Source organism: Procambarus clarkii, chromosome 62, assembly GCF_040958095.1.
Source record: "Procambarus clarkii isolate CNS0578487 chromosome 62, FALCON_Pclarkii_2.0, whole genome shotgun sequence".
NCBI lineage: Eukaryota > Metazoa > Arthropoda > Malacostraca > Decapoda > Cambaridae > Procambarus > Procambarus clarkii.
In genome coordinates this window covers 32,587,287-32,598,718 of record NC_091211.1, presented here as the reverse complement: position 1 = coordinate 32,598,718, position 11,432 = coordinate 32,587,287, and the positions used below count along the sequence as shown (strand labels likewise).

At 54.6% G+C, this 11,432-nt stretch overlaps 1 protein-coding gene across 1 annotated transcript; it reads right to left on the bottom strand.

The window, feature by feature from the left end:
* Positions 1-389: 389 nt before the first annotated feature.
* LOC138354411 (serine-rich adhesin for platelets-like) lies at positions 390-7,916 on the bottom strand. The gene is made up of 5 exons (XM_069308602.1): positions 6,862-7,916; positions 4,845-5,587; positions 3,945-4,358; positions 2,003-2,745; positions 390-1,436 (listed from the first exon to the last, which is right to left on the bottom strand). Exons 1-5 carry the CDS (start codon positions 7,914-7,916, stop codon positions 390-392), a joined length of 4,002 nt encoding a protein of 1,333 aa, XP_069164703.1.
* Between the last annotated feature and the right edge of the window lie 3,516 nt (positions 7,917-11,432).

Genomic DNA, 11,432 nt, shown 5'->3' with positions numbered 1-11,432 from the left:
ACATGGCGGCTTGATGGGGAATCGTGAGTGTCTGAACTCGATGGGGAACGAGAGAGTAGTAGCTCGATGCGGTCGTTGTCTGCTGTCTGCTCTGAGTCGAAGCTGTAGCGTCTTGGAGTGGATTAGGACGGTACACGCCGAGTGCTACGGTCCTGAGGTTGAAGAGGTGTGGTAACTCCCAAGCATCTGTACTGAAGTTATCTGAAGCACTATGAACATTGTACTGTTGGCTATTCGCTTCTCGAGGCTCATATTATTGGACCACACCTCAGCTTCCTCCCATAGAATGGAAAGAATGTTACCTGAAATTAAGGAAAGGATTTGAATAGTCATAATTAGTGCTAATGAGTTTGTCATTATGGTAATGGTAGATTAGCACGAGTATAATGTTACCTCGCTACAAGAGCATGAGAGGGCTGAGGAGAGCATGAGAGGACCGAGCAGAGCTTGAGAGGGCCGAGCAGAGCATGAGAGGGCCGAGCAGAGTTTGAGAGGGCTGAGGATAGCATGAGAGGGCCGAGCAGAGCTTGAGAGGGCTGAGGAGAGCATGAGAGGGCTGAGGAGAGCATGAGAGGACCGAGCAGAGCTTGAGAGGGCCGAGCAGAGCATGAGAGGGCCGAGCAGAGCTTGAGAGGGCCGAGCAGAGCTTGAGAAGGCCGAGCAGAGCTTGAGAGGGCTGAGGAGAGCATGAGAGGGCTGAACAGAGCTTGAGAGGGCTGAGCAGAGCTTGAGAGGGCTGAGCAGAGCTTGAGAGGGCTGAGCAGAGCATGAGAGGGCTGAGCAGAACTTGAGAGGGCTGAGCAGAGCATAAGAGGGCTGAGCAGAGCTTGAGAGGGCCGCGCAGAGCTTGAGAGGGCTGAGCAGAGCTTGAGAGGGCCGAGCAGAGCTTGAGAGAGCCGACCAGAGCTTGAGAGGGCCGAGCAGAGCTTGAGAGGGCTGAGGAGAGCATGAGAGGGCCGTGCAGAGCTTGAGAGGACCGAGCAGAGCTTGAGAGGGCTGAGCAGAGCTTGAGAGGACCGAGCAGAGCTTGAGAGGGCCGAGCAGAGCTTGAGAGGGCTGAGGAGAGCATGAGAGGACCGAGCAGAGCTTGAGAGGGCCGAGCAGAGCATGAGAGGGCCGAGCAGAGCTTGAGAGGGCCGAGCAGAGCTTGAGAAGGCCGAGCAGAGCTTGAGAGGGCTGAGGAGAGCATGAGAGGGCTGAGCAGAGCTTGAGAGGGCTGAGCAGAGCTTGAGAGGGCTGAGCAGAGCTTGAGAGGGCAGAGCAGAGCATGAGAGGGCTGAGCAGAGCTTAAGAGGGCTGAGCAGAGCATAAGAGGGCTGAGCAGAGCTTGAGAGGGCCGAGCAGAGCTTGAGAGGGCTGAGCAGAGCTTGAGAGAGTTGAGCAGAGTTTGAGAGAGCCGAGCAGAGCTTGAGAGGGCCGAGCAGAGCTTGAAAGGGCTGAGGAGAGCATGAGAGGGCTGAGCAGAGCTTGAGAGGGCTGAGGAGAGTATGAGAGGGCCGAGCAGAGCTTGAGAGGGCTGAGGAGAGCATGAGAGGGCCGAGCAGAGCTTGAGAGGACCGAGCAGAGCTTGAGAGGGCTGAGCAGAGCTTGAGAGGACCGAGCAGAGCTTGAGAGGGCCGAGCAGAGCTTGAGAGGGCTGAGGAGAGCATGAGAGGGCCGAGCAGAGCTTGAGAGGGCTGAGGAGAGTATGAGAGGGCCGAGCAGAGCTTGAGAGGGCTGAGAAGAGCATGAGAGGGCCGAGCAGAGCTTGAGAGGGCTGAGGAGAGCATGAGAGGGCCGAGCAGAGCTTGAGAGGGCTGAGGAGAGCATGAGAGGGCCGAGCAGAGCTTGAGAGGACCGAGCAGAGCTTGAGAGGGCTGAGCAGAGCTTGAGAGGACCGAGCAGAGCTTGAGAGGGCCGAGCAGAGCTTGAGAGGGCTGAGGAGAGTATGAGAGGGCCGAGCAGAGCTTGAGAGGGCTGAGGAGAGCATGAGAGGGCCGAGCAGAGCTTGAGAGGACCGAACAGAGCTTGAGAGGGCCGAGCAGAGCTTGAGAGGGCCGAGCAGAGCTTGAGAGGGCTGAGGAGAGCATGAGAGGGCCGAGCAGAGCTTGAGAGGACCGAGCAGAGCTTGAGAGGGCCGAGCAGAGCTTGAGAGGGCCGAGCAGAGCTTGAGAGGGCTGAAGAAAGCTTGAGAGGGCCGAGCAGAGCTTGAGAGGACCGAACAGAGCTTGAGAGGGCTGAGCAGAGCTGGAAAGAGCCGAGCAGAGCTTGAGAGAGCCGAGCAGAGCTTGAGAGGGCCGAGCAGAGCTTGAGAGGGCCGAGCAGAGCTTGAGAAGACCGAGCAGAGCTTGAGAGGGCCGAGCAGAGCTTGAGAGGGCCGAGCAGAGCTGGAAAGAGCTGAGCAGAGCTTGAGAGAGCCGAGCAGAGCTTGAGAGGGCCGAGCAGAGCTTGAGAGGACCGAGCAGAGCTTGAGAGGGCCGAGCAGAGCTGGAAAGAGCTGAGCAGAGCTTGAGAGGGCCGAGCAGAGCTTGAGAGGGCCGAGCAGAGCTGGAAAGAGCTGAGCAGAGCTTGAGAGAGCCGAGCAGAGCTTGAGAGGGCCGAGCAGAGCTTGAGAGAGCCGAGCAGATCTTGAGAGGACCGAGCAGAGCTTGAGAGGGCCGAGCAGAGCTTGAGAGGACCGAACAGAGCTTGAGAGGGCCGAGCAGAGCTTGAGAGGGCCGAGCAGAGCTTGAGAGGGCCGAGCAGAGCTTGAGAGGGCCGAGCGAGCTTGAGAGGGCCGAGCAGAGCTTGAGAGGGCCGAGCAGAGCTTGAGAGGACCGAGCAGAGCTTGAGAGGGCCGAGCAGAGCTTGAGAGGACCGAGCAGAGCTTGAGAGGGCCAAGCAGAGCTTGAGAGGGCCGAGCAGAGCTTGAGAGGGCCGAGCAGAGCTTGAGAGGGCCGAGCAGAGCTTGAGAGGACCGAGCAGAGCTTGAGAGGGCCGAGCAGAGCTGGAAAGAGCTGAGCAGAGCTTGAGAGGGCCGAGCAGAGCTGGAAAGAGCTGAGCAGAGCTTGAGAGAGCCGAGCAGAGCTTGAGAGGGCCGAGCAGAGCTTGAGAGAGCCGAGCAGATCTTGAGAGGACCGAGCAGAGCTTGAGAGGGCCGAGCAGAGCTTGAGAGGACCGAACAGAGCTTGAGAGGGCCGAGCAGAGCTTGAGAGGGCCGAGCAGAGCTTGAGAGGGCCGAGCAGAGCTTGAGAGGGCCGAGCGAGCTTGAGAGGGCCGAGCAGAGCTTGAGAGGGCCGAGCAGAGCTTGAGAGGACCGAGCAGAGCTTGAGAGGGCCGAGCAGAGCTTGAGAGGACCGAGCAGAGCTTGAGAGGGCCGAGCAGAGCTTGATAGGGCCGAGCAGAGCTTGAGAGGGTCGAGCAGAGCTTGAGAGGGCCGAGCAGAGCTTGAGAGGACCGAGCAGAGCTTGAGAGGGCCGAGCAGAGCTTGAGAGGACCGAACAGAGCTTGAGAGGGCCGAGCAGAGCTTGAGAGGACCGAGCAGAGCTTGAGAGGGCCGAGCAGAGCTTGAGAGGGCCGAGCAGAGCTTGAGAGGGCCGAGCAGAGCTTGAGAGGACCGAGCAGAGCTTGAGAGGACCGAGCAGAGCTTGAGAGGGCCGAGCAGAGCTTGAGAGGACCGAACAGAGCTTGAGAGGGCCGAGCAGAGCTTGAGAGGACCGAGCAGAGCTTGAGAGGGCTGAGGAGAGCATGAGAGAGCCGAGCAGAGCTGGAAAGAGCTGAGCAGAGCTTGAGAGAACCGAGCAGAGCTTGAGAGGGCCGAGCAGAGCTTGAGAGGGCCGAGCAGAGCTTGAGAGGGCCGAGCAGAGCTTGAGAGGACCGAGCAGAGCTTGAGAGGACCGAGCAGAGCTTGAGAGGGCCGAGCAGAGCTTGAGAGGGCCGAGCAGAGCTTGATCGAGAGGGCCGAGCAGAGCTTGAGAGGGCCGAACAGAGCTTGAGAGGGCCGAGCAGAGCTTGAGAGGGCCGAGCAGAGCTTGAGAGGGCCGAGCAGAGCTTGAGAGGGCTGAGGAGAGCATGAGAGGGCTGAGCAGAGCTTGAGAGGGCTGAGCAGAGCTTGAGAGGGCTGAGCAGAGCTTGAGAGGGCAGAGCAGAGCATGAGAGGGCTGAGCAGAGCTTAAGAGGGCTGAGCAGAGCATAAGAGGGCTGAGCAGAGCTTGAGAGGGCCGAGCAGAGCTTGAGAGGGCTGAGCAGAGCTTGAGAGAGTTGAGCAGAGTTTGAGAGAGCCGAGCAGAGCTTGAGAGGGCCGAGCAGAGCTTGAAAGGGCTGAGGAGAGCATGAGAGGGCTGAGCAGAGCTTGAGAGGGCTGAGGAGAGTATGAGAGGGCCGAGCAGAGCTTGAGAGGGCTGAGGAGAGCATGAGAGGGCCGAGCAGAGCTTGAGAGGACCGAGCAGAGCTTGAGAGGGCTGAGCAGAGCTTGAGAGGACCGAGCAGAGCTTGAGAGGGCCGAGCAGAGCTTGAGAGGGCTGAGGAGAGCATGAGAGGGCCGAGCAGAGCTTGAGAGGGCTGAGGAGAGTATGAGAGGGCCGAGCAGAGCTTGAGAGGGCTGAGAAGAGCATGAGAGGGCCGAGCAGAGCTTGAGAGGGCTGAGGAGAGCATGAGAGGGCCGAGCAGAGCTTGAGAGGGCTGAGGAGAGCATGAGAGGGCCGAGCAGAGCTTGAGAGGACCGAGCAGAGCTTGAGAGGGCTGAGCAGAGCTTGAGAGGACCGAGCAGAGCTTGAGAGGGCCGAGCAGAGCTTGAGAGGGCTGAGGAGAGTATGAGAGGGCCGAGCAGAGCTTGAGAGGGCTGAGGAGAGCATGAGAGGGCCGAGCAGAGCTTGAGAGGACCGAACAGAGCTTGAGAGGGCCGAGCAGAGCTTGAGAGGGCCGAGCAGAGCTTGAGAGGGCTGAGGAGAGCATGAGAGGGCCGAGCAGAGCTTGAGAGGACCGAGCAGAGCTTGAGAGGGCCGAGCAGAGCTTGAGAGGGCCGAGCAGAGCTTGAGAGGGCTGAAGAAAGCTTGAGAGGGCCGAGCAGAGCTTGAGAGGACCGAACAGAGCTTGAGAGGGCTGAGCAGAGCTGGAAAGAGCCGAGCAGAGCTTGAGAGAGCCGAGCAGAGCTTGAGAGGGCCGAGCAGAGCTTGAGAGGGCCGAGCAGAGCTTGAGAAGACCGAGCAGAGCTTGAGAGGGCCGAGCAGAGCTTGAGAGGGCCGAGCAGAGCTGGAAAGAGCTGAGCAGAGCTTGAGAGAGCCGAGCAGAGCTTGAGAGGGCCGAGCAGAGCTTGAGAGGACCGAGCAGAGCTTGAGAGGGCCGAGCAGAGCTGGAAAGAGCTGAGCAGAGCTTGAGAGGGCCGAGCAGAGCTTGAGAGGGCCGAGCAGAGCTGGAAAGAGCTGAGCAGAGCTTGAGAGAGCCGAGCAGAGCTTGAGAGGGCCGAGCAGAGCTTGAGAGAGCCGAGCAGATCTTGAGAGGACCGAGCAGAGCTTGAGAGGGCCGAGCAGAGCTTGAGAGGACCGAACAGAGCTTGAGAGGGCCGAGCAGAGCTTGAGAGGGCCGAGCAGAGCTTGAGAGGGCCGAGCAGAGCTTGAGAGGGCCGAGCGAGCTTGAGAGGGCCGAGCAGAGCTTGAGAGGGCCGAGCAGAGCTTGAGAGGACCGAGCAGAGCTTGAGAGGGCCGAGCAGAGCTTGAGAGGACCGAGCAGAGCTTGAGAGGGCCAAGCAGAGCTTGAGAGGGCCGAGCAGAGCTTGAGAGGGCCGAGCAGAGCTTGAGAGGGCCGAGCAGAGCTTGAGAGGACCGAGCAGAGCTTGAGAGGGCCGAGCAGAGCTGGAAAGAGCTGAGCAGAGCTTGAGAGGGCCGAGCAGAGCTGGAAAGAGCTGAGCAGAGCTTGAGAGAGCCGAGCAGAGCTTGAGAGGGCCGAGCAGAGCTTGAGAGAGCCGAGCAGATCTTGAGAGGACCGAGCAGAGCTTGAGAGGGCCGAGCAGAGCTTGAGAGGACCGAACAGAGCTTGAGAGAGCCGAGCAGAGCTTGAGAGGGCCGAGCAGAGCTTGAGAGGGCCGAGCAGAGCTTGAGAGGGCCGAGCGAGCTTGAGAGGGCCGAGCAGAGCTTGAGAGGGCCGAGCAGAGCTTGAGAGGACCGAGCAGAGCTTGAGAGGGCCGAGCAGAGCTTGAGAGGACCGAGCAGAGCTTGAGAGGGCCGAGCAGAGCTTGATAGGGCCGAGCAGAGCTTGAGAGGGTCGAGCAGAGCTTGAGAGGGCCGAGCAGAGCTTGAGAGGACCGAGCAGAGCTTGAGAGGGCCGAGCAGAGCTTGAGAGGACCGAACAGAGCTTGAGAGGGCCGAGCAGAGCTTGAGAGGACCGAGCAGAGCTTGAGAGGGCCGAGCAGAGCTTGAGAGGGCCGAGCAGAGCTTGAGAGGGCCGAGCAGAGCTTGAGAGGACCGAGCAGAGCTTGAGAGGACCGAGCAGAGCTTGAGAGGGCCGAGCAGAGCTTGAGAGGACCGAACAGAGCTTGAGAGGGCCGAGCAGAGCTTGAGAGGACCGAGCAGAGCTTGAGAGGGCTGAGGAGAGCATGAGAGAGCCGAGCAGAGCTGGAAAGAGCTGAGCAGAGCTTGAGAGAACCGAGCAGAGCTTGAGAGGGCCGAGCAGAGCTTGAGAGGGCCGAGCAGAGCTTGAGAGGGCCGAGCAGAGCTTGAGAGGACCGAGCAGAGCTTGAGAGGACCGAGCAGAGCTTGAGAGGGCCGAGCAGAGCTTGAGAGGGCCGAGCAGAGCTTGATCGAGAGGGCCGAGCAGAGCTTGAGAGGGCCGAACAGAGCTTGAGAGGGCCGAGCAGAGCTTGAGAGGGCCGAGCAGAGCTTGAGAGGGCCGAGCAGAGCTTGAGAGGACCAAGCAGAGCTTGAGAGGGCCGAGCAGAGCTTGAGAGGGCCGAGCAGAGCTTGAGAGGGCTGAGGAGAGCATGAGAGAGCCGAGCAGAGCTGGAAAGAGCTGAGCAGAGCTTGAGAGAGCCGAGCAGAGCTTGAAAGGGCCGAGCAGAGCTTGAGAGGGCCGAGCAGAGCTTGAGAGGGCCGAGCAGAGCTTGAGAGGGCCGAGCAGAGCTGGAAAGAGCTGAGCAGAGCTTGAGAGAGTTGAGCAGGGCTTGAGAGAGCCGAGCAGAGCTTGAGAGGGCCGAGCAGAGCTTGAGAGAGTCGAGCAGAGCTTGAGAGGGCCGAGCAGAGCTTGAGAGGGCCGAGCAGAGCTGGAAAGAGCTGAGCAGAGCTTGAGAGAGCCGAGCAGAGCTTGAGAGGGCCGAGCAGAGCTTGAGAGGGCCGAGCAGAGCTTGAGAGGGCCGAGCAGAGCTTGAGAGGGCCGAGCAGAGCTTGAGAGGACCGAGCAGAGCTGGAAAGAGCTGAGCAGAGCTTGAGAGGGCCGAGCAGAGCTTGAGAGGACCGAGCAGAGCTTGAGAGGGCCGAGCAGAACTGGAAAGAGCTGAGCAGAGCTTGAGAGGGCCTAGCAGAGCTTGAGAGGGCCGAGCAGAGCTTGAGAGGGCTGTGCCGAGCTTGAGAGGGCTGTGCAGATCTTGAGAGGGCCGAGCAGAGCTTGAGAGGGCCGAGCAGAGCTGGAAAGAGCTGAGCAGAGCTTGAGAGGGCCGAGCAGAGCTTGAGAGGGCCGAGCAGAGCTTGAGAGGACCGAGCAGAGCTTGAGAGGGCCGAGCAGAACTTGAAAGGGCCGAACAGAGCTTGAGAGGGCCGAGCAGAGCTTGAAAGAGCTGAGGAGTGCTTGAGAAGGCCGAGCAGAGTTTGAGAGGGCCGAGCAGAGCTTGAGAGGGCCGAGCAGAGCTTGAAAGGGCTGAGGAGTGCATGAGAAGGCCGAGCAGAGCTTGAGAGGGCCGAGCAGAGCTTGATAGAGCCGAGCAGAGTTTGATAGGGCAAGGATGGAGCTCCACTCAGGTTGAAGTGTTTCATATGAGGAGCTGTGTGACGTGTGTAACGATCCTCGCTCCTATTGTTAAGGTTACCAGCCCTCACGATCTTTTTTCTTCTTATTATTATTTTCTACCACAGACGTGGCCACACATTAACAATGCTAACCACATATATACATTTTCTTCTGTCCTCCGTGGAAAGGGTGAGAGATTTGTTTAACATATAGTTCAGGGATTTATTGAACAATCAACCACAGAAGGTGATTGTAGTGCTTTTAAAATGCAAGGCTAAGCTACATACGTAAATACATAAATACATAGATTTACGTATGCCCTACATAAAGTCACACACAGAGATCACACTAACGTGATGCATCAAATGAACAAATTCACATGGGCCGTGACGAGGATTCGAACCTGCGTCCGGGAGCATCCCAGACACTGCCTTAATCAACTGAGCTACGACAGGGTGAAAGGGTTGAAACCGAAGTTCTACTGAACTTACTGGATCCCGTAGCCTCTCCGAGGCACAAACCTGGATTTTACACAACCCCCCCCCCCCCTGCACCCGAGCTATGTCAATAGGCCGTTCTCCCTCTTCGCCCTTACATCATCACACATAACGGCCTATTGACATAGCTCGGGTGCAGGGTGGGGGTGGGGGGGGGGTTGTGTAATTGAAATTGAAATTGAAATTGAAATAAGTTTATTGAGATAAAATACACACAAAGGGATGAGGTAGCTCAAGCTATTCTCACCCCGTTCAGTACAATGTGTTAGTACATACATAGACACACATCACAAACAATAAACCTGTTACCAAACATTCTGAGATAAACATGTACATTTCCTCCTTCACAAGTGGTATGGTATCAGACGTACACAAATACTTTTATGACCTAGTTATACGGATAATTCAACAAAATATCACGGATAATTCAACAAAATATTACAGTCTTGGTGCAAAATTCTTATATCTCTCAAGAATATCATCAACCTTTCCTTTGTGACACATCCAGGCTATTTGCTCAGGAACAGTCCTTATCTCAGTGTTTCTATATACATTAATCAACGGACAATCAAGAACATAATGGGCAAGGGTGTGAGACCTTAACATACCACATAGTTTACACTTCGTGTCATTATCATGAACGCCTATCCCATATTCCCAGTAATATTTGTACCCAAGCCTGAGCCGCATGTACACAGAGTCACTCCAAGCATTTCTCCTTTTACCATAAGTGAAAAGGGTGTTTTGACTCACATACATGTAGTGTTGCATGGTTAGACTTCTCTCATACATTATCCCTCTCCTCTCCACTCCTGCCTGTGCCTGAATATTTCTGATTTTGCTTCTTATTTGTCTCATTGTGAATTCACATTCAATGTCAATTTGTGGTTTTGATGTGGCACGTTTGGCCAAGTCATCCGCCACCTCGTTGAGCACTATTCCAACATGAGATGGAATCCACATGAATTTCACACTATGACCTTTCAGCTGTATCTCAGCTATTCTTCTCTTACAATCCTCAACTATAGACATGAAGACTGGGTTTCGACTGTTTAAGGACTCCAGTGCTCCTCGGCTATCGACAAATACAAAAACATTTTTGTCGTCATGACGTACTTCCTCCAAACACGCCAGAATGGCCTGCAGTTCAGCTTGTGTGGATGATATATAATTACTAAGCCGGAGTTCAATTTTCCTGTCCACAGTCCCAAACTCCGTATATTCACTTATTAGGACACCACACCCTGCCCTGCCATCCTCCACCACCGACCCGTCGCAATATACATGTAAACTGTTGCCTCTTGGTAACCGGGATATCATGCTTCCATACATACACCGTAATTGTCCCGGTTCATGATGAATCTTTTTCGCCTTGAGGGGTACAATTTCGACGTCTATTTTCTGTACTTTCCAGGGAGCAGACATATTACCCTGTCGAGAGGGTTTACAGCAGTCAAGTACATCGTATTCCCTGAGGTCATGAGCTAATCCCCTCGTGTAGCGTGTCTCCCTCAGTTTCCTGGAAGTGTGTACGTCACTCAAGCAGGTCTGAACACTCTCAAACAGCTTATCCCCTCCTTTTCTCCGCATGAAACGAATAGCTACTCTAGTGTTAATGTCACGGACTCTATCACACACACTCCGTAAATTTAATTCCATTCTCATTATTTCAATCATTGCATTTCTTTGACATCCAAGAATAATCCTCATAGCCTCGTTCTGTATCAGCTCTATTTTTTGAATTCTGCCTTGGCCTGTGTAAGACAAAACGGGTGCTGCGTAGTCTATCAGGGACCGAACAGTGCTTATGTATAACATCCGTAAGATAGGTACCCCAACACCTTTACCAGAAAAAGCTAGTGCTTTTAGAGGATGCAGACGGGCTTTACATAAGGTGCTGATATGATTTATTTCAGCATTCTTACTCTCACATGTGTATCCAACATACATGCCCAGATACTTGTACTTCTGAACACGGCTCAGTTCCACACCATTTAGAGTAAGTGTTATATTTCTTCGTTTCCTATACTCATATTTGGTTTTATCTGCATTTATAACTAAGCCTAACTTGTGACAGGTTGTACCAAGTATGTTAAGAGCAGTTTGAATTTTGTTCCCGGAAGTGCCTTGTATAAGAATGTCATCAGCATATATGATCGTCGTGACCCCTGGAGGATACATTTCTGATGCTAATCTGTTCATTAATACATTGAATAAGGTGGGACTTAATACTCCCCCTTGTGGGGTACCTAACTGAAACCTCCGTTCCTCAGACATGCATCCCTGATAATACACCTGACCTTTTCTGCCTTGTAGATAATCCCTTATCCAGTGTAACAATCTCCCTGTTATTCCCAGATTGGCTAATTCGTATAAGATCACTTCCCCATTGGCTTTATCAAATGCTCCTTGTAGATCAACAAAAACTCTACAATTGTCATCCACATTAGACAAACACTTTAAGAGACAATCCGCAGTACTTTTGCCTTTGATAAAACCAAAGAGATTACTGGACATGTTATCACCTACAAGGTAGAGTAGCCTATTTAACAAAATCCTTTCCATCATTTTACAAAAGCAGGATATTAAGGAGACAGGTCTGTAGCCACCGTTTGACTTAGGGATAGGAATGATGACTGCCTCTTTCCATTTTCTTGGTAACTTTCCCTCTCTATAACTCATATTAAACAAATCAAGTAAGGGACTAGGTTTCATACCGGCTAAATAATTAAGAATGTCATACGTTACTCCATCTTTCCCAGGAGCAGTAGAGCTGCCACTTTTTATAGCATCCAGTAGCTCATCGTGAGTTATCTCAGTGCACGCTATAGATCTTGTATTTAAGGCACATAAAGTTACTCCATTTCTAATATTTTCCCATGACTCAATGGTGATTCTCGTGTCTGCAGGTAAGGACTCCATACCAGCAGCACTAGCCCATTTATCTACTAACTCATTAGCAACCTTCCCTGGATCTGAGTGAGCAATGAATTTGGTCTTACAACCCCTGACTTTATTTACTGCTCTCCATATGTCTTTAAGGTT

Bases quoted from the DNA above. Each gene is read 5' to 3' on its own strand.
- LOC138354411 (XM_069308602.1), bottom strand. From the start codon at position 7,916: ATGAAACACTTCAACCTGAGTGGAGCTCCATCCTTGCCCTATCAAACT. The intron at 4,359-4,844 runs GTTCGGTCCTCT...TGCTCTCCTCAG, and splicing joins GCTCGGCCCTCTCAAGCTCT to CCCTCTCAAGCTCTGCTCGG. The intron at 2,746-3,944 runs GTTCGGCCCTCT...GGCCCTCTCAAG, and splicing joins GCTCGGCCCTCTCAAGCTCT to CTCGCTCGGCCCTCTCAAGC.